Source organism: Henckelia pumila, chromosome 4 (genome assembly GCF_033568475.1).
Source record: "Henckelia pumila isolate YLH828 chromosome 4, ASM3356847v2, whole genome shotgun sequence".
Taxonomy (NCBI): domain Eukaryota; kingdom Viridiplantae; phylum Streptophyta; class Magnoliopsida; order Lamiales; family Gesneriaceae; genus Henckelia; species Henckelia pumila.
In genome coordinates this window covers 23,945,427-23,969,821 of record NC_133123.1, presented here as the reverse complement: position 1 = coordinate 23,969,821, position 24,395 = coordinate 23,945,427, and the positions used below count along the sequence as shown (strand labels likewise).

General features: G+C 35.0%; 4 protein-coding genes across 5 annotated transcripts; 2 read left to right on the top strand and 2 right to left on the bottom strand.

Annotated features, from left to right (window-relative positions):
* The first annotated feature begins 1,454 nt into the window (after nucleotides 1-1,454).
* LOC140860682 (receptor-like protein EIX1) lies at nucleotides 1,455-4,235 on the top strand. The gene has a single exon (XM_073263688.1). It carries the CDS (start codon nucleotides 1,545-1,547, stop codon nucleotides 4,233-4,235), a length of 2,691 nt encoding a protein of 896 aa, XP_073119789.1. The 5' UTR covers nucleotides 1,455-1,544.
* A 1,872-nt stretch (nucleotides 4,236-6,107) lies between these two features.
* Nucleotides 6,108-10,544, top strand: LOC140863612 (uncharacterized). Its single transcript, XM_073267151.1, has 8 exons — nucleotides 6,108-6,464; nucleotides 7,226-7,365; nucleotides 7,559-7,658; nucleotides 7,765-7,863; nucleotides 8,079-8,426; nucleotides 8,988-9,080; nucleotides 9,159-9,365; nucleotides 9,896-10,544. The coding sequence occupies exons 1-8, from the start codon at nucleotides 6,156-6,158 to the stop codon at nucleotides 10,151-10,153; spliced, it is 1,554 nt and encodes a 517-aa protein (XP_073123252.1). The 5' UTR covers nucleotides 6,108-6,155; the 3' UTR covers nucleotides 10,154-10,544.
* Nucleotides 10,545-10,903: 359 nt separating this feature from the next.
* LOC140865904 (uncharacterized) lies at nucleotides 10,904-13,513 on the bottom strand. Its single transcript, XM_073270740.1, has 6 exons — nucleotides 13,330-13,513; nucleotides 13,143-13,238; nucleotides 12,802-13,051; nucleotides 12,480-12,576; nucleotides 11,715-11,780; nucleotides 10,904-11,610 (listed from the first exon to the last, which is right to left on the bottom strand). Exons 1-6 carry the CDS (start codon nucleotides 13,472-13,474, stop codon nucleotides 11,410-11,412), a joined length of 855 nt encoding a protein of 284 aa, XP_073126841.1. The 5' UTR covers nucleotides 13,475-13,513; the 3' UTR covers nucleotides 10,904-11,409.
* A 1,585-nt stretch (nucleotides 13,514-15,098) lies between these two features.
* Nucleotides 15,099-19,862, bottom strand: LOC140864808 (protein ORANGE, chloroplastic). Of its 2 annotated transcripts, XM_073269192.1 has the most exons (9): nucleotides 19,770-19,854; nucleotides 19,573-19,682; nucleotides 19,325-19,439; nucleotides 19,035-19,151; nucleotides 18,835-18,921; nucleotides 18,009-18,085; nucleotides 17,004-17,131; nucleotides 16,305-16,441; nucleotides 15,099-15,316 (listed from the first exon to the last, which is right to left on the bottom strand). In XM_073269192.1, the coding sequence occupies exons 3-9, from the start codon at nucleotides 19,391-19,393 to the stop codon at nucleotides 15,239-15,241; spliced, it is 693 nt and encodes a 230-aa protein (XP_073125293.1). In that variant the 5' UTR covers nucleotides 19,394-19,439; nucleotides 19,573-19,682; nucleotides 19,770-19,854; the 3' UTR covers nucleotides 15,099-15,238. The 2 variants fall into 2 exon arrangements, with proteins under 2 accessions (XP_073125293.1, XP_073125292.1); XM_073269191.1 differs by having other exon boundaries at nucleotides 19,573-19,862.
* Between the last annotated feature and the right edge of the window lie 4,533 nt (nucleotides 19,863-24,395).

Genomic DNA, 24,395 nt, shown 5'->3' with positions numbered 1-24,395 from the left:
TTTTAGTAGAGATTATTTTGAAGTTGGTGAGAAGCTAAAGTAGAAAGTGTTTGGAAATAAAAGTTGAAAGCTAATATAAGCTAAATTTTAGTGTTTGAAAAATAATTGTTTTCAAGTTTAATTTTTTAACTAAATAACAATCATATCCTTATTTGATTATTTAATTTTTTATTCTCACATTAAAAAAATTATTTTATATATTATTTTACATTATGAATTTTGTATCAAAACTATTTTATTTTTTATAAGATGAATATTTGAAAAAACATATATGATTAATAAAATAAAAATATTAAAAATGAAAAAATTTGTATAAATATACAAGATATGTACGAAAATGTATGAAAATGCAAAAATATATATATATATATATATATATATTGAAATAAATGCTTGTAATAATAACGTAAAATTTTTAAAAAAATATTTTTAAAAAAAAATTCTTGTAGTAATAATGTAAAATTAAAAAAATATTTTTTTGAAAAAATACTTGTAATAATAATGTAAAATTAAAAAAATAATAAAAGCATATGTAATATGATAAGTTTATTAAGGGTATATATGTCAATTTGTAATTTTATACCTTAAACAAAAAAGCAGAAGCTAAAAAAAATATCAAATTTTAGCTTCTTGCTTTTAGGTAAAAGTTGTAGAAGCTAAAACCGAATTTAAAATTCACAAACACTCAAAAGCACTTCTATGCAGCTAGAAGCTAAAAACACTTTGTAAAAGCTCTACCAAACACTCTCATATTCTAGTAACTTTTATCCATTTATTAGCATTTAGAACATGTCACCACGACTCGCAAAAAGTTACTTTATTACATAATGACGTAATGTTATTATCTATCTATTGCAATAAAATGATCGCTATATTAATTAAATTATTAAGAAAATTCAAAGTGTGATTAACTTTGTGGCCATTCAGGCCCATTCTAAAGCTGGTCAAAATAATGTTATTGTTACTAGCTTAGCTAGAGCCTATTCGCAAGCATAGCAAATTTTTTGGTGTTAATTTTTTTTTCTTTTTTGGTGAATTTTGAGAGATTAAATTAAAATTTAAAACTTAAAAACGTTTTTGATAATAATTTTTTATGTTATAACTTATATGATTTAAAAATTCCAAATATAAATACAGAAAATATTTATTAAGATATGTCATATATATATAATGTAAAGTTTTTTTTTGAAGATAATATAAAATGTAAAGTTGTTAGAATAGGTTTAATGATTTTTTTTTTCATTAAATAAAAATATAATATTTTTTAGAAAAAATAGTATTTTTATTTATCAAAACATAACATGACACAAAATAAATTCCTCGAGTCCAATAATAGTATATATTGTATACTATAAGATTCCGTCGACGACCAAAATTTTATTCCTATTTACTTGCTAGCCGCCACGAATCTAACAAACAATTCTCAAAATAATAAGCAAAAAGGACTTTCTTAAAAAGATTTATTCAGAATATCTGAATATGGGTGGAATACATGTTGTCCTTCGATTCTCTTCTAAGATCAAGATTCACTAAAAAAAAAATCTATGAAATTCCTTGCTTCATTTATGTTTTCATCTGCAATTCTGTGCGGTTTCTTGATCATTGAGTTTGCTAATGCAAGTTGCCAAGAAAGTGAAAGAATGGCGCTCTTGACATTCAAGAATGGCCTCAAAGATCCAAGAAACCGGCTTTCGAATTGGACCGGTGCTAATTGTTGCGAATGGGATGGCGTTTCCTGTGACGACTCCGGTTATGTTACCGGGATTCGCCTTCGTGGCTGTGATGCAAAACTAGGAGGAAACTTGAATCCATCTTTGCTAAGTTTGAAGTACTTGTCTCGCTTGGAATTGAGCTGCAATTATTTTGGAGGGATTCGGGTACCGAACTTCATCGGTTCGATGCGAAATTTGGACTTTCTTGATCTGTCTGAGGCTGGATTTGGCGGAGAAATCCCACAAGAACTTGAAAATCTGTCGAGTTTAAGGTATCTTGATCTTTCGGGTAATCATTTCAACTCCTTAATACCCCATTGGATCCAAAATCTTAGCAATTTGGTTCATTTGGACTTGAGTGATTGTGGCTTATATGATCAACTTCCCACCGGTTTACAGAATATTTCAACTCTCATGTATCTTAACTTGTCTTCAAATCATTTCAATTCAAGTTTGCCTGATTGGTTTAGCCGGTTGAGTCGGCTCGAGGTTTTGGATGTTTCGGATAATCTTATGCAGGGTGAAATCCCTGATAACATAGGAAATCTAACTTCTCTGATGATTCTTGATTTGTCTGGGAATGAACTAGAGGGGAAGCTACCGAAATCACTAACAAATATTTGCAAGCTCAGAGAAATTTCCTTGTCTCGCAACCGGTTTTCGGGTGACTTAAACAATCTTTTAGGATGCAGTTCTAAGGTTTTACAGTACTTGTATTTGGCCACGAATAATATTTCGGGTTCGTTACCATATAATCTTGGGGAACTATCCGAGTTAAGGGAGCTAGACCTTGCAGATAATAAGCTAACTGGAACTTTGCCTATTAGTATTGGAGAGCTTAAAAATTTGGAATTCCTTGTTTTATCTCTTAATTTTTTGGAGGGATGTGTGTACGAAGAACACTTCAGAAACATGTCAAGATTGAAGACATTTCGTGCGAATGGGAACGCCTTATCTTTCAAGCCGAACAGAACTTGGATCCCTCCATTTCAACTCACAGGCCTGTCTTTGAGAAAGTGGGATTTGGGACTTGAGTTTCCCTTTTGGATTCAGCATCTGAAACATTTGAACTATCTGAGCTTAGCACACACCGGGATTTCGGACGCCGTTCCACCGTGGTTTTGGAATCAAACGTTTGAGTTAGGATACCTAAATTTATCAGGGAATTCCATACATGGACATATCCCAAGTCTGTCAAATTTTGGCTATGGTAAAAATGCAGCAGTTGACTTGAAGTGCAACTTCATAACCGGCCCGTTGCCAGTTATTTCTTCAAATATAAAGATGTTAGATCTTTCGTATAATCGGATTTCGGGATCTATGCAGAATTTCCTATGCAACAATGGTAATCAAGAAAACAGGCTTGAAATAGTTGATCTTGGGTTCAACCAGTTGTCTGGAGAAATTCCTGACTGTTGGATGAACTGGTCTAGATTGAGAGTTTTAAGGTTACAATCCAATTTCAATCTTTCCGGTGAAATTCCAAGATCGATACGATTACTGACCGGCCTAGAATCATTGCACTTACGGCGGAACAATCTTTCAGGGACATTGCCTGCCTTTGTGAATCAATTGACTGGACTGAAGGTCTTGGACTTGGGGCGTAACCGTTTCACCGGAAGGATACCGAAATGGATCGGTAAGCTCTCCAAATTAGTCGTCTTTAACCTTCGGTACAACGAGTTTTCGGGAGAGATTCCAGATGAAATATGCCTTCTTGATTCTCTCCAAGCATTGGACTTGGCAAGCAACAGCTTATCAGGGAGAATACCGATATGTTTCGACAATTTCGGTGTGATGACTGGAAAAAATCCTCCATCTGATCATATATATTATTCAGTGCGGGACACATATGGGGGCCTTCCAGATAGCCAATTCCTAGTCATGAAAGGAAGATTTGCAGAGTATAGCAATAATCTTCAACTAGTGCTAACTGTGGACCTTTCGGATAACAACTTGTCTGGAACAATCCCAACTCAGATCACCAAACTTGTCAAATTAATGGCTTTGAATCTGTCAGGAAACTCGTTAACCGGGTCGATCCCCGATGCCATCGGCGACATGGATTGGCTCGAGTCATTTGATCTATCCAAGAACAATCTTTCTGGTGAAATTCCACAAGGGATATCAAGATTGACGTTTTTGAGTAGCTTGAACTTATCATACAACCACTTGATAGGAAAGATTCCATCAAGCAGTCAACTCCAAGGATTCGGGAAGTCGAGTTTCCGCGGAAACCGGCTTTGCGGGCCGCCGGTTTCGGAAAACTGCGACGAAAGTAGCGGAACAACAATAGATGAGGATGATGGAGAGGGCAGTGAGGAGGGGTCTTTTCTATCAAGTGACAAATTTGGGATTTATGTAAGTGTTTTACTTGGTTTTATATTTGGCTTTTGGGGTGTTTTGGGACCTATAGTGTTCAGCATTTCTTGGAGGACTACTTACTTTAGGGTCTTATCCCTTGTAGGGGACCATATGTATTATATTTGGTTCAAATTTTTGCGAATTATACATGTGAAGTGAATTTTTCTTCTATTATTGTCACGTTTGTCATGTGATGTGTTGATATGATTGGGTGTCTAATGAAACTAGAAAATAATTCATACAACAAACACAAGACTCGTGTGATATGGTATCACAATTCAATTTTGTGTGACAGATCTTTTTAGTTACTCATAAAAATTATGTCAAAAATATTTTTTTTTTTAATTATAAGCATGAACAAGATTGTCTCGAATAAAATCGTGAGATCATCACGTCGAATACATGTGCTACAACAAATTCTTCTCTTTTTGTTGTAAGTTGTAACTAAATTGCAAATTGTATAGCAAGTTAACAACGTATGCTAAAAAAAAATCATGCTATATGTATAATGAGGCTTACACATTGGCTTACAAAATATATTTAAAATTACAAAACTATCCTAAATGCATTTTTGAAAAAAAGTTCAAATAAAATGTAAATATAATTTTATAATTTCAAATGCAATTTATAACCTTCATTATACGTAACATTTCGTAAAAAATATTGTGTAGCAACGTGGTAGTCTATAACTATTTTGACGGTGACTGCCCATTCAATATTTAATAGATAGACTCTTATCGTTATATAAATAAATCCAAAATCTTTACCATAAAAAAAAATAAATCCAAAATCTTCAAATTTCTTGGGAAAATAAATTCGCTCACCTTATATTTTTTGATAAAAACAAAATAATTGTGTTCACTGATTGGTACTGATTGGTCGGGCTTTCTAATCACTTCACTCCGTTTAATAGCTTATATTATTAATTTATGTATGACTTATTTTATGCAATTTTTCGTTCTTCTCATCATATTATTTATTCATCTATTAATTATTTATTTTACATCAATCAAATCATTAATTATTTATCTTACATCAATCAAATCATTAAATTTAAATTACTATATTATCCCTTATAAACAATATTATTCATATTTTATTTATTGTTAAAAGGTCAAAATGGTCATTTAGCATTTTATATAAAATTTAATCAATCAAATCAAATAAACTATAATCTATCAATCAAATCAAATATACAAATACTATATTAACAATAATTTCTTATTTATTTTTTATTACATTACATTACATTACTTATCTATATATTATTTATCCTATCACTCAATCAAACAAAAAATATTGATTTTTTTTAACAAACACGTTAGAACACTGCAACTGTTATTTTTCGGTGTGAATTTTGTTTATTATTCAATTTATAGTATCTATAATGTTGTTATCAAATTGGTTTCAGTTATATATTGTTAGTCCCTGAAAGTAATGTAAAATGAAAGAGAGATCAATTATAACGTCTATAAAAAAAGGTATAAATAAAGACAAAACTATCAAAGAAAACTTTTGAAAGAATTCTAAGTGGCCAATTTGCGAGAACGAGTTTCTAACTTTTCTGCATAGTTGATTATACATCATTCAACCACAAGTCGTGTTGCGAAGCCAATAGAGGGTCTAGAGTTTTTCATATGAAAAGAAAAATACAATTCACTTTTATGTATTATTTTTTATGATAATAAAATTATATTTACTATCATTTGTAACCGACATATCATGTTAATCAAGTAAATCATACAAGTTATTCGAACTCTCGTAACAATTTGTTTATCAGAGAGTAGTTGCATATGATTTTAACATATAAACATGTACTAATACATAAAGTTATTCATACTTCATACTCCAAAAACTCAAAAAAATCTAAAACATGAGGATTATATAAGTAATTATTCATAATTGTTACAAAAAAAAAATTTACAAAAGAAATTTACGAAAATGGGTGATTGTGCACTTATTGCAAATAAGAATATCTCCCCATTCCCACAAAACCAAGAAAACCAATAGGAAACTAATAATAATAATAAAAGCAAAAAAGGAAGACTCGGATGCAGAAAACTAAACCATCCGTGTAAAATGCGTACATCTCCGCCTCCGCCGCAGCCAGACTCAGATTCCGCGGAGGACTCAGCGGAGCGCCGCCTTCGTGAGGCGGAGGATCGGCTAAAGGAAGCAATAAAGGATCTGCAACGCCGGCAGATAGGAGCTCAGGGAGGACTCCACCCGCCGTGCGACCACGCTGATGAGTCTTGCGTCGCCAATGCCGTCGGGAACCTCTGCCAGAGTTTTCTGTTGTCGTATGGTATTCGAGTGGGGATCGGAATTCTTCTTCGGGCGTTTAAACTTGTTCGCCTGAAGTCATATTCATCTCTCCTGGATCTCAAGGTACAGCTATATGTTTCTCTTTCTTTTTTATTTTTTTTATTTTTTTAAATGTTTTTGCCTTTGATTATGTAGAAAGGCGTTGACTTGATGCACTTTTCAGTGTAATCGTGAATTTTTTTGGAATAAATTTGATCTTTGTCATCTTGACCAGAAAAGTATGCCAGTATGTGATTCAATTTTCAGCAGCATGTATGTGTTTCAGAAAATGGGTTTCTGTGGATGTATGTATCGCTGCAATGGTTTACCTACTTTGACTATCATGGTGATAACTTAGAAATATAGAGCGGGTTAAACGGGCAAAGAAGGAAATTGTGTGGTAAGGTTAGCTTAAGAGGCTGTAATGAGACTTGGGAAATTTGCCATGGTTCGGGTTCTGCTGGCCACTGATAATAGTGGAATGAATAGCACAGCATGAACGTGTTAACTGGGAGGTGTTAAAATTGATGCAAAGAGAATGTCATAACTCATAAGAAGCAGTCCAAAATCAGTCGGACAGCAAATAAACTCTGGAATCAACAATGGTTCATTGAGGAATTTATAACAATAAGATTTAGAGTCGTAAGAAATAAAAAAAAAACGATTATGGATCTTTCGCCAGTTTTTGGGTTTTGTTGGTTTGGAATCTTTATGTGCACAAGCATGCTGTTCCCTGATTTGATAGAAGATATATACTTGTCATAGTGTGATGTGTACTTGGAAGAGTTCTGTTATTTACAGGTTGGGGTTATTTAACATTTTGGGGACCTATTCTTTGATTGCAGCAACTTGTATCCGAGAAAGACCTTATAGTGAGAGAGGAAGCATGCCGAATTGGTTTGCTTTTTGGAGGATTTACTGGTTCCTACCATGCTCTGAGGTGTTTGTTGAGAAAGCTTAGAAAGAAAGAGACACCAATGAATGCGTAAGTTAACAATTGCCGCTACTTGGTGTTTGAATGCATTTTACTTGATGGTGTTGTGTGCTTGAAGAAAATCTCAAAGCTCTTGATTTAGTATTATCTCTTTGTTTGAGCTTTTAATGTTTGAAATAGATATTCATTGTATGATTTATCCATTTCCGTATGTATGACATTGTTAAAGGGGATGATGGGGCAGATTTTTAGCAGGTGCAGTCTCGGGATTATCTATCTTAGCATTAGATGATTCAAGCCGTAGGCGTACACTCGCTTTATATCTTTTGGCTAGGCTTGCCCAGGTATGAGTATATTATCTTTAATTTCCTTTTCTTTTTCAGTGTATGAGATATTGTGACTGCCTTTACATATTTTTACTTTGTCTAAAATGTATGATTGCTCATCTAGTGTGCATATAACTCGGCTAAATCCAAAAACAAGTTCCACCTTTGGGGAAGCCATTGGAGTCACGGGGACACACTGCTATTCTCAATAGCCTGTGCGCAAGTAATTGACTTATCACTCACTGAAAGTCTCAATTGTAACTGTTGTTTTCTTTTGGTCGATATTCCGTTTTAGTGTCATGATCTCTGGTATAAGCTCTATAACATATTATCACACTAGCAAGTATCTTTCTTTACTACGGAGCATGCTCAATTTCGATTTCCTTGTTCTCATGCAGACCATTTCCTGTCAATTTTCTAAGTCTGAGCACATTTCAGGTTATGTATGCTTTTGTTATGCGCCCTGAAAGCTTGCCAAAATCATATCAAGATTTCATTCAGAAAACAGGTCCAGTTGCTGCACCTGTGTACAAAGCTGTGAGGGATTGTTGTAGAGGTTCTCCAGTAGATGTTGCCTCACTATCTACTTACTTGTCCAACAAAAGAGGATTTAGCAGTGTGAAATTGGAGGAGTTTCCTGATATTGTTCCTTGCTCTATTATCCACCCTAATACCGACTCATGCTTATTTCACAATGCAAATGCTGCCAGAGATACCTTCAGGAAAACTTTTCCTCTATATTTCTCTTTAACATTTGTGCCCTTTGTTGTTCTACGCATGCAGAAGGTACATCCTCTCGTTATTAACGGTAAAAAATATGCCTTTGTGGTTTTTGCTGTTCATTCTTTTGTTTTTGTCTTTTTTTATATCAAAAATGTTAAAGAGGGTTGACCAAATAATAAGTTTTATGGATTCACTTATTCTACAGAAAGTATGAGGGGATCAAATAAACTGTTCACATTTTCACTATAATCATTTCAAACTACCTGACCTAGGCTTTTAACTAGAAGATGATGGCGAGGGTATTTTCAATTTAATCATGGCATTGTTGTTTAAGAATAAGCCTTTGCTGCTCTTCCTTGTACATTTTGTTAGAAGATAGTGTCTCTATTATGCATTTATCGAGTTGGCTAATGGAAGAATCTTTGTCAATATCTTAATGAGCTTGGAAAATATTTGGATTATCTCCTGTGTAGTATATAGTCGCTACAAAAATGGGATTTACATTACTAGATGGTTTTGCCTACAGTGTTGTAAGTTTTGTAGCTGTGTTCCTACGTAAGTTCTAGTCAATGCAAATATCTCATAATCACTTAGTGGGTAATTATGTATTGTCTCTTTTCAAAGTTCAAGGATGCTCCAGTTCGAACCTGTTGGCTTGCAGTTAAAGGTGCTGTGCGCTCTACAACATTCTTGTCTGCTTTTGTTGGCATCTTTCAGGTACCTTTTCCTGCTGCTGCATTTATATAACATTCAGTCATCATAACTGTACTGATTAACATATCTCGACAACAAAAGGGGGTAATATGCATGCACAGAAAAGTGGCGTTGAAGGACCACAAGCTCTTGTATTGGCTTGCAGGGGGGATCTCTGCCCTGTCTGTGCTACTGGAAAAGAAAGCTAGACGTGGGGAGTTGGCCTTGTATGTTCTTCCTCGTGCTGGAGAATCTTTATGGTATATCTTAGTGAATCGCCATTTGCTTCCAGATATAAAAAATGCTGAGGTACAGAGGACTCTCCTTTCTGTCTTTAAATTAATTGGGGAATTCAACCAATGGTTTACAGTGTTTATTATTGAACTGCATTTGAGTTTATTCAGGTTATGCAAGTCTGATATGCTGAAAACATGCTCATTCCCTCTGCTCGATACCCCTAATATCCAGAATCAAGCGTCTTTATTCCCTTTTCTTGTTCTTGAAAAGTTTCCATCTTTTCTCCTAAATTCCCTCTTCTCTATCATACAAAAGAGTCTCCCTCAAAATGTAGTCCAATTTTATGGGAGTAGCTCAATCCCAGGCGCGTGTAATGGTTTAATTGTTATCGACTCTTAACAAAATGATTGCAAAGATGTGGGGTAACTACTTTGTGGCCTGCTATTTAACCACGTCCTTTTCACTGCCAGATTAATTAGGCAATGTTGTAGATACATAATGAATGATAATCGAAGCACACTCATGTATTGATCAAGTCCGAAGTCAATAGTTTTTATTCTATCCCTGAACTAACTTTTATTCTCAAATATCCTAATTCCTAGGTGGCATTGTTCAGTGCATGTATGGGTGGAATCATGTATTACTTAGAACACGAACCAGATACTATGGCTCCATTTCTTAGGGGCCTGATTCGCCGCTTCCTTGCGAGCAAAATCAGCAATCCAGGTCCATCAGCAAGTCGAAACGCCTCTTACGCCTATCTACATACATTGGATGCCATAAAAAAGCCACAGGATGGCCGAGAGGAAGAAAGTTCATCTTCTCAAAAATACAATCTTGAATCTATTCCTGGACTCTGAGCATGTTTTTTTCAATTGCTCAGCTGTGACAGCTATTGACTTCGGGCACCGATTCGGAGACATTCATTCTTGGTGAGAGAGTTCTGTTACTATAAACTCGGAGGAGGAGATTGATTTGTGATCTTGTTGTCCCGCCTTCGTGAAAGTACTGATCCCCTACTAGCTGCAACGTCAAATTTTTTGGGCGAATTTTTTTCGATTGTTCTTCAAAAACTGAATGTTGGATGAAGATTTGAGGGTGATTTTGTGATATGTAAATATTCCCAACTCCATCCACATCATGAGCAAACTGAACTTTAGTAGGATTAGAGGACTTCTATAGATGAGTCAATTGCAGTATTGTAATGCAATCATATCTCTGATGTGTGGTACAAAATTATGTTTTTGTTCTCGTTCTTATTTAGTTATTTTATTTTCTTCATATTTTGGGGAAAATAATAAGAATAATGCTAGAGGTACAATCAATATATCGTACAACGATATTTACAACAATTATATCGTGATATTTTACTATTATCTCGTGAGATTTTGATATGATATCGTGAGATTTTGCATTCAATGTATCGTGAGATTTGATAAATTAAAATTTTGTATTGAATTTTTTGTGATGTAAAAATTGTTGTACAAATTTGATTGTACATGTAGCATTGCTCAAATAATAAACACGATGTCTAAAATTGATTCAAAGAAAATCGATTTCTACGTAGAATTCTCAAGTAGGATAGACTTCTTGCTCTCGAAGAATATGACATGAAACAGAGATCTCGAGTTTTCTGGCTAATAAATAACATGAAATGCTTTCTTAGATGCATCTTGTTCTTAAAAAATATTGTTGGAAACGTTGATCTTGAGTCAACCGGCAAAAAACATGAAATTCCTTCATCAGAACTTGTCCGTCCATCCTCCACAAATGTTATCAAGCATTGATGTTTTTATCTAATTAATACTCTTTTCAACATGGAAAATTTCTGATTTTACCAAATGACGAGCTCTAGTTTGATGTGATATTTGAACCAAACCGTGATGGAGTTGATTAGCAAGATGCATATTGCCAAACTGGAATAAGAATACAGTGTTTCTTGAATACTTCGACGTGCATAAATATGGTCCATCCTCGTATTCCATTTCACTACTTCAGAGACACTTTCGGAAAACACTTCATGAGAATGCCACAGATCGATGCCGCCCTTTATAGATGATGTTGAATTGCACAGTAAATATTTCAACTTTCTTCTGAGAGAATTTCGACATGCATCTCATTCTTCCTGTACCTTGCAAATATCAAAGGTTTTGTTACCTATTTTGCATGAAATACCACTAAACATGCAGACACACAAGCGCTTGTGTGATAAATCTCCAACGGCATTCTGCATCTTTGTTTCCTCTCCGATCAATTTCCACAGAGAATCCCTAATATCCCCAACTGCCCAAGCTATAGATATATGTGGGCGTGGATCCTGCAAGGAATGTTAAACTAGTGTGTTGATATTTACAATTTGACGCGTATATATAATAACTTACGCAAGGCAAAAGAATGGAAATAACAGGCATGTAAACAAACCTTGTAAAACTCAGGAAGATTATGAAGTCTGTACACATCATTCACAGCTTCGATTTGCTTCTTTATCTGAAATCAAAGAAAGAATATACCAGTCCTACATCATTTTAAGCACAAATGATAAAAGTTACTCAGGCTTCACAGGCCTACGATTTGCATGCATATCGTAAACAACCCTTTATGTCAGAAGTATTTCAAGATGCATGATGTCATGTGGGAAGATTTGGATTGGTCTTTACATGAGAACAACATGCTGCTACATCAGAATTGTTCGAACAATTCTGTAGTTCTTAAAGTGATACCCCTAAACCAGGCTTAGTAACTATAATCAAAGAGCTTTCTGTGGTCTATTCTCACACTAAAACAGCCACTATATTTGGAACTGGGCAGCACGATCTATGTGCATTTCAAGATTCAGCAGTTCTTGAGAGGATGTGATAACTTTTTTAGCCTATCTGCGGGTCAATAAAGCCCCTTCCTTTGTATCCATTTTCACACAAATGTACAATTCCTATCATAAGCATTTCATACCACGCACTACTGCTGCTTTTGCCATTTTGTTAATATGGGACCGTGACAGACCCGTTGACTGAATGTTAGTTTATTGTGCCATAAAAAATGCAGCACGAGATTAACCGAGAACAAGAGTTCCTTCTAATTCCCATAGTTTTTGACTTGATTATTTTGCTAAGAGTGTTAACTTTGCAAAAATCCACATAGTATTCCTACATAAAGCTTTTCAAAAAAAATAATGATTCAACATTGTACCTCAGTTAAGCCTCCAGCAGTAACTTCCAAAGAAAGAAATGTCCGGGTATAATCATCATTGACAAATACTACCCACTTAGTAAAATCAATCCAGTACCTAAATTTGAAGAACAACAGCCAGCAATGAACTTCAAACTTGTAAAGTATCGACCATAACATATAATGTTAGCTTCTTCCGTTGTCACTGCGAAAGGGCAAGGGCGGGGGTGCAAAATTACATTTTTCAGAAAATTTTCAAGTAAAAAACTAAAAAAAGATTTTCATTTGAGGGATGAATTTCCCAATTCCCACCCTCGTTCGCACTAAATGCAATCCTACTCACCTCCTATGAGACTGAAGCCTCTGTCTAAGCATGCCCACCATGGAATCTCTTTGATGGACTCGAATGGGAACCGTCCTTCCCAAACTCACGTGAAACTCCCTCCCAAGCACAACTTGCTCAAATTTCTGCTCGTCTTTAATCAAATTCCTTAAAGGGATGTCAAAATCAACCACATGAAGCTGAGGTACCAGCCGTGAGGCCCTTTTCAGAAAAAAGGCCATCTCTTTTCTTTGTGTCAATGGAATTATAACTAAAACCACCAAAAAATAAACTTTATTTATGTAATCCCAGACCGAAATTAGAACCCTAGAAGCTTAAACAAAAAAAAAAGTGTATCGTACCTGGGATGTAAACATGCAAAGCAAAGTTGCCCTCGACGTGGGGGAAGCTACGGAATCGATTGGGTTGATCGCTTTGCACTGAGTGATCAAATGAACCTTTCACAAGTAAAACGTCAAACAGTTGGGATACGAACATTACTGGAGAAGAAGAATGCACAGGAACGTGTACAGTCGGGAGATATTTTACCCAGTGAATTAGGCGGATGGAGGAGAGACAGAGGGGGTGGGGGAAGACTGATGGGTAATTGGGTCGGGTCGGATGACGTAGCGGGTTCGGATTCTGAATCGGATCCGGAAGAAGATTCCCCGTACGACGCCCTCAGAGCTTCCATCTCCGCCTTGGCCCTCGTGTCTCTCTTGGTGGGAGTGGGACTCCTAATTTGAACTTGGCATGGTGTTAAACAATTGCATTTTGCCCCTTATTTATTTACAATATTCTTTTTCGTCACACATAATAATAAATTGCATAATATAAATATCTAAAACTATTTTTTAAGAGATAAAATCAAATTTTCATAAATGAAAAAATAATTCTAATAACATTATTTGTTATCCCAGAGAATAACAGATACAACAAATATAAAACTAAGAAAATAAAATACGTGCACCAAATAGGTGTTTAAGTTGGTGGAGCAGGTGAACTTTTGGCCAAAGTTCAGGAGTTCGATTCGCCCTGCCAACACTTTTTTGGATTAGTCTGTCACATAGGGTTTTTCCAGCGTGGCTTACCTGACTAGCGTAGTTTGCAGGTTATTGCGTTAGTTCGGGATTTATCCAAAGCGCACCTAAGGGTAATGTGGTTTACTTGACTAGTGGTTTATCTGACTAGCGTAGTTTGCAGGTTATTGCGTTAGTTCGGGGTTTACCCAGAGCGCACCTAAGGGTAGTGTGGTTTACATGACTAGCGTAGTTTGCAGGCTATTGCGTTAGTCCGGGAAAAATAAAATACGTCTATAAGATAAGAGTAGGACTATTGTACAAGAGTGGATCCGTGATACGAGCTGATCTCATCTATATTTGTGATGAAACGTAATACTTTTGACATGGAAGTAATATTTTTAACTCAAATCAGCATATATTATACAATATTTTTTCATATCATTACTGAAAAAAATGATACTTTTAAGTCTTACCATTAAAAATAATAAATTAAAGTAATATTTTTTTTTGGATCGGATTGTAGATCTCTTAAATAGTTTTTTGTGATAAAATAAACTCCCTAGAAAGCATAGATCGAAAAGCATACAGCTTAATCTTAACCAAAATATAGTATTATATCGCAAAAATCCTCTTGGTAGTATGAGAAGATCCCGACGTGAGATTAATTATGAGTATTTCAAACATATGTTTTTTTTTAATGACGTGAGAACTCGTAGCCGCTATTTTTCGGTGTGTATTGGACAAACTTCCGAACGCAACACCTTGCAAACCACATTAATCAGGTAAACTACACTGGATAAGCCATGTACAACATACTAATCAAAAAAATATTGTTAAGGGAATCGAACAACTAACTATTAGTCAAATATTTACCTACTATATCAACTTAAACATCTCATTGGAAACCAAATACATGCTTTGTTGGTCGTATGAGAAGATCACCCAAGTGAGATCATTTATTATTATGAGTAATTAAAATACATGCTTTGTTACGTGGAATAAATTCTTAATTAAGTTGAATTAATCCACAACCACCAAAATATAATATAATATAATCTATTATTAGAGTGATTAGTTAAATTGTTGAACACGTGTATTTTTTTCCCAAAATTACCACGGTCTCTTTCCTCGACTTTTAATTAATTATACACATGAAATATTGAAATCATATTTATTTTAATGCACATTATCCTGTGTTGTTTCTATCTCCACAGCAGAGGATCTTTTTCCCACTTTTTGTTCCCTTCCATAGTTCCATGTCTCGATCTTGTCTCACATTTATAATTGCATCGATCATTTTAAAGTGAAGTTATTTAATAAGATAAACTATGTGGGTAGTTAAAAATGTGGTCAACGCAGGTTTCAAGTTTTATACAAACGAGCCATTCACATTCGCGGTTAAACATCATGAAAGCAACATGATGGCTACAAGCAGATTAGTCAAAGGGATCGATACGTGGGTCGTGCTCGCTAGCCATTGCCATTCCAGTGCAAAGGCAAGTAGGGCACATCACCTGCAAACCAAACACATGAGACTTGCTTAGAATTGTTCCAATATACCAACTCATGTTGTTCATGGGACAGTAGATCGATCCATTCCGTACATTTTTCAAAACTATAGCTATTAAACTCATTCATTTGGGGTGTCCCATTGTTTTAAGAGCAGCTTTGAGTCATAGATTGCTTAATCGATAGTCTGATTTGGATAGACACTTTTCAAGCCAAAAATCGAATTCTTTGTTGAGGAAAATAAATTAAACACGAGAGAATCAAGATTCCAATTCAACATTCAAGCTCGTTATTTATGTTTCATTCATGAGTTTATATGACTCATTTCTATTTGTTACACGTCGCTCTTGTAAGAGCAATTTTAGTAAAAACCGTGAGACGGTAATTCTACGTACTTTACAAGAATATGAAGATTTGAAAGATCTTCCAGCAGATCGCGAGGAAGATAATTATGTTAGCCACTGACATTTAAAGTTGATGGAAAGAAGAAGATATCTTTGGAAACTTGGAGATGTGTGTGGCTAGCTCAGAGTTACCAAGATCAAGAAGTGATATGGAACCTTAGTTGATGATTTATCAACGAGAAGAAAGGAATAGATGTGTTCAGTAGAAACTTCATGAATCCAATGTTCTTCACCAGTTTCATTTATTTTCAGTTGCATCAGTAAAGTGCTTTATTATGATAATTGTTTGATCGAAAAGGATTTTGTCGTGCAAACTTATTGGTAAAATCATTCTAAAATGCTAAAGCATTGTAAAACCTATTTCATGCCCCCAGATTAGGTTCTACCACCAGATATTATGTTTCTGATGAACACTAAGGTGGAAAGGATCGTACACTCTTCAAATTCAATTTCCAAAGAAACTCAGTTTCAATCTTCCAGGGTATGTTTATCATCAAAACTATCAAAGGTACCGTAGACACAAACAGGAAGTAATATCTTGCATGGGGCTGGTGAACATAAATTTTAACTTGAAACAATGACGGCATACCTTTCCTGATCCTGAACAGTTAGAACACCGCTCTGTTTTAGGTGGCGACAAATGATGGTTTCCACTACCCAATGCGGAGACTGGTTCAATAAGCACGATAGATCCAGAGCTTGAACAGCGAGCACATGCAAGATATCCTGTACATAAAAAATGCTAAGTTCCACAAGCACCACGATGAGTACCCATTTTACTAACACAGCTCAAGGTTTAAACCATTAGTTCAGTATCTAATTTAACTTGGTCGTTCTTCGAATATGGAAACACCAGTCGCACATGCCATTGGGAAAAATGGCAAGTCACTGGTGAAATCACAAATCTTAACTTATGTGGGTCAATCCCATAAGCCTTGGTCGTTTTAGTCCATTATCGTGGCTTAGATCATGAGGCGTGGATGTCAACGAGGGGCGTTCCTTGTATGCATGTATATATATGAATCTATAGGGATCAGGAAAAGAACAGAAGTTCGTTCTTACCAAGAAAGTTGGAATGTTGGAAACTTGGATGATAGTTCCAGCCTTGATAATTATTTTAAAAAATATGTTTTCCTATCATTTGAGTGTTTTTTTATATCCTCTCTGGTAGGATACTACCAGAACTACAGAACAATCAGGTAGATGTAAAAGGTAATACATAATTAGACCAAGGACAAGAAATTCAAGAGGCTAACCAGGTAGACATTGAGTTTCATGGCATGATTACCTGTACCAAGACAGTACTTGCATCTCTTATGTTCCTGCTGCTTCACATTATTTATCTCCACCACCATCAAGGCAGATATGACTCCCACTGCTCCTCCCGAGAATGATGCAACGATTGGATCAACATCACTACAAGTTCACAAAATTGTGTTAATGAGAAGATAGAGGAAAAATATATCATCTTAAAATGTGTAAAGATACTGTAGACCTTTGTCACACATGTCAAAGTTCTTGAGTCATACTTTCCTTAAGCAAACAACCCAAAATATCTTACAAGTTTGTAGAGCTTATAAGCTATTTAAGTAATTTATAAGTCGCACGAAGTCTTAAATCTTATATTAAAATCAGGTACTTAAAATGTCTGAATAAATTAAGCTATCTGAAAAAACAAAATAAAGAAGAATAAGGAGAAAATTTCCCAACAAGAATACAATAAAATGACCCATCAAGACTCTAAAAAAAATGTCCTATCAAGTCTCTCTCTGAAAAGAAAGCCAAAAAATATTGAACATGGACCAGGCCCCAATTTTTCTTCACTCGTATCAGCAGTCGATGACCTTCCATCATCCAGGATATAATTAAACTATTACAAAAACCAAGCAACATTTTGTACGATAAAAGTTGACAGGGGACTGCTGATTCTAACTTATTTGGCCGCCCTAAACAAATATAAGTTGTCATAATTTATAACTTGAGGCAAAAAGAGGAGACGTAGTAGTAGATTCTTGGTCCTTATCTAACACATAAATTTTTGAAGATGGACTATTCCCCAGTTTTCTTCACTAAAGTCCTCGGTACTTGATACTCAATCCTCATCTAACAGAGAAGTTTTTGAAATGTGAGCATATTTAAATAGTTCAGGTTCTATGCGTTGCACATAACATTCTTAGAGAAACAAAAGATACAACTGTGATTTTCTAAGTGCTAAGCTAGAGACGGAAAACATGCCAGATTCATTGCTTCAAATGAACATGAAGTCTTTAATAGAGAAGCTCTAGAATCATACCTCAATTGCATTGGAAGATGCATACTGCTGATAAAATCGGCATATGATGTCCCACCCAAACCCAGTTTGAGCTCTAGCTGACATAAGCAACAGAAAGCAAATTCTAGGATTAGAATATTTGCAGATCTCCTAACTCTACACTTGACGAAAGAATTTTCGCTTTTGTTTTCTTTTTTCGCAATGACAGAATCACTTGTTTACCAATTCACGTTAGAAGTAGATTTAGCTGTCATAAATTATGGGCTAACTCAACAAATGAGAAAGACAGATAATTCTATCTTTACCAAAAAAAAAAGAGCAAGGGGTGCCAACAAAGTGAATCACAGATTTTCGTGTCATCACTGGCCACCTCTGACATTCCCTTATTATTGTATTCCAACTCGACTTCGGCTATTGTCAAGTTTGAAATTATGTGATTGTTCAAAAGCTTGTGAGCCGTCTGCTGAGTTCTCAAAATTTTTATTGTTCATTCATAAGATATAAATATATATATATGCATATATATACATAGATCAATTACTATGACGTATCAAAATTAGTAAAATTAATTATTTCAGATATACTCATCCGCGTACATTACAAAGTTAATCTAAGATTCTCTTTCTAAAAGAATTTAAGCAGCTTTTATTGATATCCGATTCTGAATCGGGTCGACTATATAATATAATTAGTTAAATACGCGGTTGGGGTTCCAATTGAAATTCATGAGTTTCGAGATATTAGTCTAAATCTAAAAATATTAAACGCTCGATTCCAGCATGGAATGTGTATACTTACAGAGCAGTAAATTGGCTGAAAACAAAACTTGCACAAATGCAGAACTTACTGTGGGAGCTAGAAGACCACCAAAAAGCATGACTCCAGCCATAAGAGAGAGACAAGTAGCATAGTATTGCTTCAGGTTCGAAGAGTTCTGGAAGAAACATGCTTATCAGACAATACTCTATAAGAACGAATAAGTCGTAGGCGTAAATTAAGCGAGAAACTGGTTCCATATAAGCCATAAGGCAATGAAACATGACTTACAAGAGGCGGCAAAAAAGGAATGAATGAAGGGAAACTGGGAAGCTCGCTTTCTTGATTTTCCTTTACAATCCCTAGCTCTGCGCGTCTAATCCTTTGCTGTATTCTTAGTCGCCGCACCTATAATATTTCATGGCGGCAAAGCTATAACAAAATTAAAATTCAACAACTTGTTCTTTAACCATGATTAAAGAAGATAAATTCGTACTTTTTTTTACTTTACATCCTGAAAGAAATGAACTTGATTAAGAAAACAATCGCCTTGCACTCAAAAAAGGGGGAAAACTACTAACCTCCTCCATCTGCAAAAATATTTTATTCCGCCGACTCCGGATATTATCCTGAATTTCCTGTAATTCCATTTTCGCAAAGTCCTGGACTGTCTCCGGTCCCTCAATTATGCAAAATCTGTACCCAAAACGCCACTTAATCCAATCACGACCCCCATTAAACCGAAAATAGAACAACAAAAACCCCTCCAACCCATCCGAACTAAAACAGTAAAAAGCAATCAACACACGATCGATTGATAGACACATACGCAGAAGAATTTTTATCCGTGGAGGAATTGGAATCAACGGAAGCAGCAAAAGAGGAGGATTCGGCGTCGGAGGGCTTGGATCTCCATTTGAGGTTGGATTTGAGCTTCCCCTGGAGGTAGCATCGAGAGTGCGATGAATAAAACGGCGTCGCCGCATGAGAAACAGGCAAGATTCGAGCTGAACAGAGCATTCTTACTGCGGAAATTGCCGATCAAGAAGAGGAATCCGGTCAGAGGAGACGAATGGAGACAAAGAGCATAATTGCTGGGTGTGTGTCCGAGAGTGCGAGTGGTGGGGTTTTTTACAATTGTTGCTTATATATATTTAATTATTATTTTCGTGGGAAATTTTGGATTTCCACGTGTACACATTTTATTAGCTAATAGATTCCGAGATCGTCGTTGCCTCGTCTGGTCCCCCCAATACAATCTATCCATCCATCCTTAATGAGACTTTAATTTTATTTTCTTTTTTTTTTTTAAATATATATATATATATATATATGTGTGTGTGGAATGTGGATGGTTCACGGTCTCAAACTCAATTTCTGTCTTATTTTAGGAATATATATGGTGTTATATTTGTTGATCCGATTTTTTCTTATTTTGTCAAGTTTTCATTGCTAGTCTAATTCATAAAAAATAAAACTAAAAAAAAAAATAAAAGACACGAGTAATTTTAAGGTGGTTCGGTCCACCGACATACATCCACAAAACCACTCTCAACCATCAAGCAAATCCACTAGCTTGAACCAAAATATATCACAAAGATATAGACAACCAAAAATATCATCTAATAATATTTTTAGTTGGATAAAAAGTTTGTCACGGTTTGATCGAATGAGCTATAAATTAGTATATGCCCTCAAATTTTAAATATAAAAAAATTAATCAAACTCATGATACAATTTGATGTTTGACCTGATACATCGCTAATGTTAAAACTTTAAGTAAAATAACTATATTTAGTTTTAAAATATACCTTCTTCTTTTTTCCCCCCTAAAACATGCCATTAGCCTATTATACAAATATCTTTATTTATATGAGAAATAAAATAAAGTATCATAAACGTCAAATTTAAAATTTAATTTAAACAATTATTCCGAAGTTAGTAATAAAAACTCTAATGAATCCGAGACAGTATGTTTCGGATTGTAATAAATTCATAAACTTTTTAAAAATGTTATAATTTTATATTATTTTAATAATAAATCCATGCATATAAATTGCAGAAAATGTTTTAATATTCTTTAATCGAATTCTTTACATTTTTTTTAAAAAAAAGTATGAAGTCGTTAAAATTTATTAACAGTTAGTATCTTCAGATTCTTCACAAAGAAAAGTCACAACAATGTCAACTGTCATTGGTGCACACGTAATCATATATTCTTTGTATTTTCTGTAGACATAATAACTCTCGACAATTACTTCATTCTTGTGCGGTAGTGGGTTGTGGTGTGGATTCTTTCAAAGAAAAAAAAACATTTTAATGTTATATTTATTATTTCGTAAAAGTTTATTTTTCTAATTTAGAAATATAAATAATATCGTAAAGTAATGAGGCGAGGCGATTAAAAAAATTTAGAGGTCGAATCGATGTGAATGCATTATCATATCATAACATATATTTATTGTTTGTATACGATACAACTGAATCGTGAACTAAAAGTATCGTCTCAAATTTGAAATATTGATAACAGATATGCTATGAAATGATGAATAAATAATATACAAAAAATCTTTTCTACAAATAAATTTTGTGAGACATATATTTTAATTGATTCACTTATGATAATGTACTATTTTTTATGCTAAAAGTATTACTATTTATTAAAAATATGAGTACGTTTGACCCGTTTAACAAATAAAGATCTGTGAAACCGTTTCACAATAGATATATTCATAAATATATTAGGTATTTCCATTTAATGGATAAGAATAGGTTTCCATTGTGCTCCGATGAAAATGACTGTAACGTCCCAATTTATCAATCGAAACGTTACTCAAACATACTTAAATAAAGATTTGATAAAAATAAAAACTTTGCGGAAGCATCATATTCTTTATTAAAATAGCGTATAAAATGTGCACCAATAAAAAAGAAACATCTAAAATTATTTGCCAAGCATGGCCATCAACTTAAAAATTTAAAACTTGTTTGCCTCTCAACCAATAACAATATTTAAAACATCCTCCAATCTAAAGTATTCACACTCATGCATTGCCCGTTGAACCGACCCCTGCCTCTTCTTCATGTCCGCCTACATAATCATCAATAAAAGCATCCACATCATCATTACCTGCACCATTCAAGTATAGTGAGTCGAAAGACTCAACAAGAGCATGCAGAAAAAGATTTTCTAACTTTAAAAGGAAACATTAACTTAAACTCCCATGCAATAAACATAACTTTAATATAGCCATATCATAAAAATATTTGGTGAGATGAAGTATGAGTAGTGTGGTAATCGTCATAACGAGCCATTCATAGTTTTCTGTTGATCAGACAAGCATATGGCATTAAGCCCGTAAACTTTCATTCTTTGGATAGCCGCTTCGGAGCTCAACCCGAAGTGCATACCCCGTATAACCATCCCGTGAGCCATGTTTGGATAGCCGCTCCGGAGCTCATCCTGAAGTGCATACCCCATATAATCACCACAAGACGCATAAATCATCAAAATATTTTCCATGCATCATATCATTCATCTTATCATGTCATTTCATAAATCTAGTACATGCTCATAAAGTTTTTCGTGATGTTACATGCTTAAAATCCGTAAAAACATTTCATGAGAAATTAACTTTCATGAGAAAATCACATAATCATGCAATACATAACTTGACTGATCCACGCGAGACATTCCATCCGTTTCGGACCTTGAAAACTTTAAAATTCTTCATGAACATTCTTAAAAATAATTAAAAACATTAAAGTATCAAAATCATGTTTTTTAGGACTCAAAAACTTATAAAATGGGGTGGGAAAATCGAGCCTGAGGCGCGGTCGCGCACTCAACCAGCGCGGGCGCGCCGTCCGCTCGCAAAGTAGGCGTGGGCGCGCTGCGTAACAGCGCTGGCGCGCCTCCTGCTCGCAGATTTATGCTACGCAGGCGCGGGCACACTGCCTAGCAGCACGGGCGCCCCGTCGCGTCTCCCTTTTCCGAAAACTGATCTTTTCTGCATTTTCTCAAAATCCACAATGCTTTGGGACGATTTTTTCATCAAAATATCATTCTACAACATCATGAACTTAAAATAAATTATACCAATGCATCAAACATTTCAAAGATTTTGAATCAAAACCTTCAAAACTACTTTTACCCAAAAATCTGATTTATTGCCTTCAAGTCTTTCAAAACTCGATAAACATGAACCGAACACCTCAGGAATGCTGCACGTATCACAATCAAGTAACATACTCATAGAATTTTTCAATAAAAATTCATGGATCATCAATCAAACACCTAGGGTTTTACCTTGAAAATAACTATATTCTTGAATGGGTTTAAAAACAGTAAAAATTTGTCTGGATTGATTCGATTGGAAATAACCTGAGCGGCAGGACGATCTAGCCTCGAGCCTTTGAAGAACCCTAGCCTTGATGCAGCGTTTGAGAGGGATTTTGAGGAAGAAAAGTGAGCGTTCAAATGAGAGTTCAGAATAAAATTTCTGAACGCTTTTCTTTTGTGACTAATGGGCTTCAACACGGCCCATTAGTTACATTTAAAATTTTTTTAAAATTTTACTGTCCCACTCAATAAAATACACTGCATCCTTTTAAACTTAATTTAACATATTTTTCTTAACTCGATTCAAGGCTAGACTCGTACCTACGACCCAAAATTAATACCAATCTGAAAACTTTACAAAAAAAAAAAAAACATAGCAGTCACATAATTCCAGGCATCCAATAATTCACATAATTCCACATAACAATTAAATATTCTAAATAACATGCATTAAATCATATAATTAAATCAATTAATCATGATTAAGCTAGTGGACTTTTTGGACCTTACAACTCTACCCTCCTTAAAAGAATTTCGTCCTCGAAATTCAACTTACCAAACAGTTCAGGATAGCGTGCTCGCATATCTTGTTCTGTTTCCCAAGTAGCTTCTTCAACCAACTGGTTGCTCCATAATACTTTCACCATTGGAATCTCTATGTTTTTCAACCTACGAACTTGTCTGTCCAAGATTTGAATAGGCATCTCCTCGTAGGACAAGTTTGGCGTCCATTTCGCTGGCTCATGACGGATAACATGAGAAGGATTTGCCACATACTTCCTCAGCATAGAGATATGGAAGACATTGTGGACACCCCCCAAGTTGGGTGGTAGTGCTACTCGGTAAGCTCGAGCCCCAATTTTTTCTAGGATCTCAAAAGATCCTATATATCTTGGACTCAATTTACCCTTTTTTCCAAATCTCATAACACCTTTCCATGGTGACACCTTTAAAAATACATGGTCACCTACTTCAAACTCCAAATCTCTACGTCTCTGGTCGGCGTAACTTTTCTGTCGACTTTGAGCTGTCAACATTCTGTCTCTGATTTTGGCTATCATATCTACTGTTTGGGTCACTATATCCGGCCCCAAAATAGCTCTCTCTCCAACTTCATCCCAATGTAGGGGAGTTCTACATCTTCTTCCATACAAGGCCTCATAAGGAGCCATGCCAATAGTTGCTTGATAACTATTGTTGTAAGTAAACTCCACTAAAGGTAATTTCGATTCCCAATTCCCTCCAAAGTCGATCATAAAAGCTCTCAACATGTCTTCGAGTATTTGGATCACTCATTCTGACTGACCATC

Excerpts from the sequence above, each read along its gene's own strand:
- LOC140860682 (XM_073263688.1), top strand. The coding sequence starts at position 1,545 with ATGAAATTCCTTGCTTCATTTATGTTTTCATCTGCAATTCTGTGCGGT.
- LOC140863612 (XM_073267151.1), top strand. The coding sequence starts at position 6,156 with ATGCGTACATCTCCGCCTCCGCCGCAGCCAGACTCAGATTCCGCGGAG. Across the intron at positions 7,659-7,764 it reads TTTTGGCTAGGCTTGCCCAG|TGTGCATATAACTCGGCTAA; the intron begins GTATGAGTATAT and ends TTGCTCATCTAG. Across the intron at positions 9,081-9,158 it reads CTTTTGTTGGCATCTTTCAG|GGGGTAATATGCATGCACAG; the intron begins GTACCTTTTCCT and ends CGACAACAAAAG.
- LOC140864808 (XM_073269191.1), bottom strand. The coding sequence starts at position 19,763 with ATGCTCTGTTCAGCTCGAATCTTGCCTGTTTCTCATGCGGCGACGCCG. Across the intron at positions 18,922-19,034 it reads TTCCTTTTTTGCCGCCTCTT|AACTCTTCGAACCTGAAGCA; the intron begins GTAAGTCATGTT and ends TGTTTCTTCCAG. Across the intron at positions 16,442-17,003 it reads CAAGTACTGTCTTGGTACAG|GATATCTTGCATGTGCTCGC; the intron begins GTAATCATGCCA and ends TTTTATGTACAG.
- LOC140865904 (XM_073270740.1), bottom strand. The coding sequence starts at position 13,474 with ATGGAAGCTCTGAGGGCGTCGTACGGGGAATCTTCTTCCGGATCCGAT. Across the intron at positions 13,239-13,329 it reads CCATCCGCCTAATTCACTGG|GTTCATTTGATCACTCAGTG; the intron begins GTAAAATATCTC and ends TACTTGTGAAAG. Across the intron at positions 12,577-12,801 it reads AGGCTTCAGTCTCATAGGAG|GTACTGGATTGATTTTACTA; the intron begins GTGAGTAGGATT and ends CTTCAAATTTAG.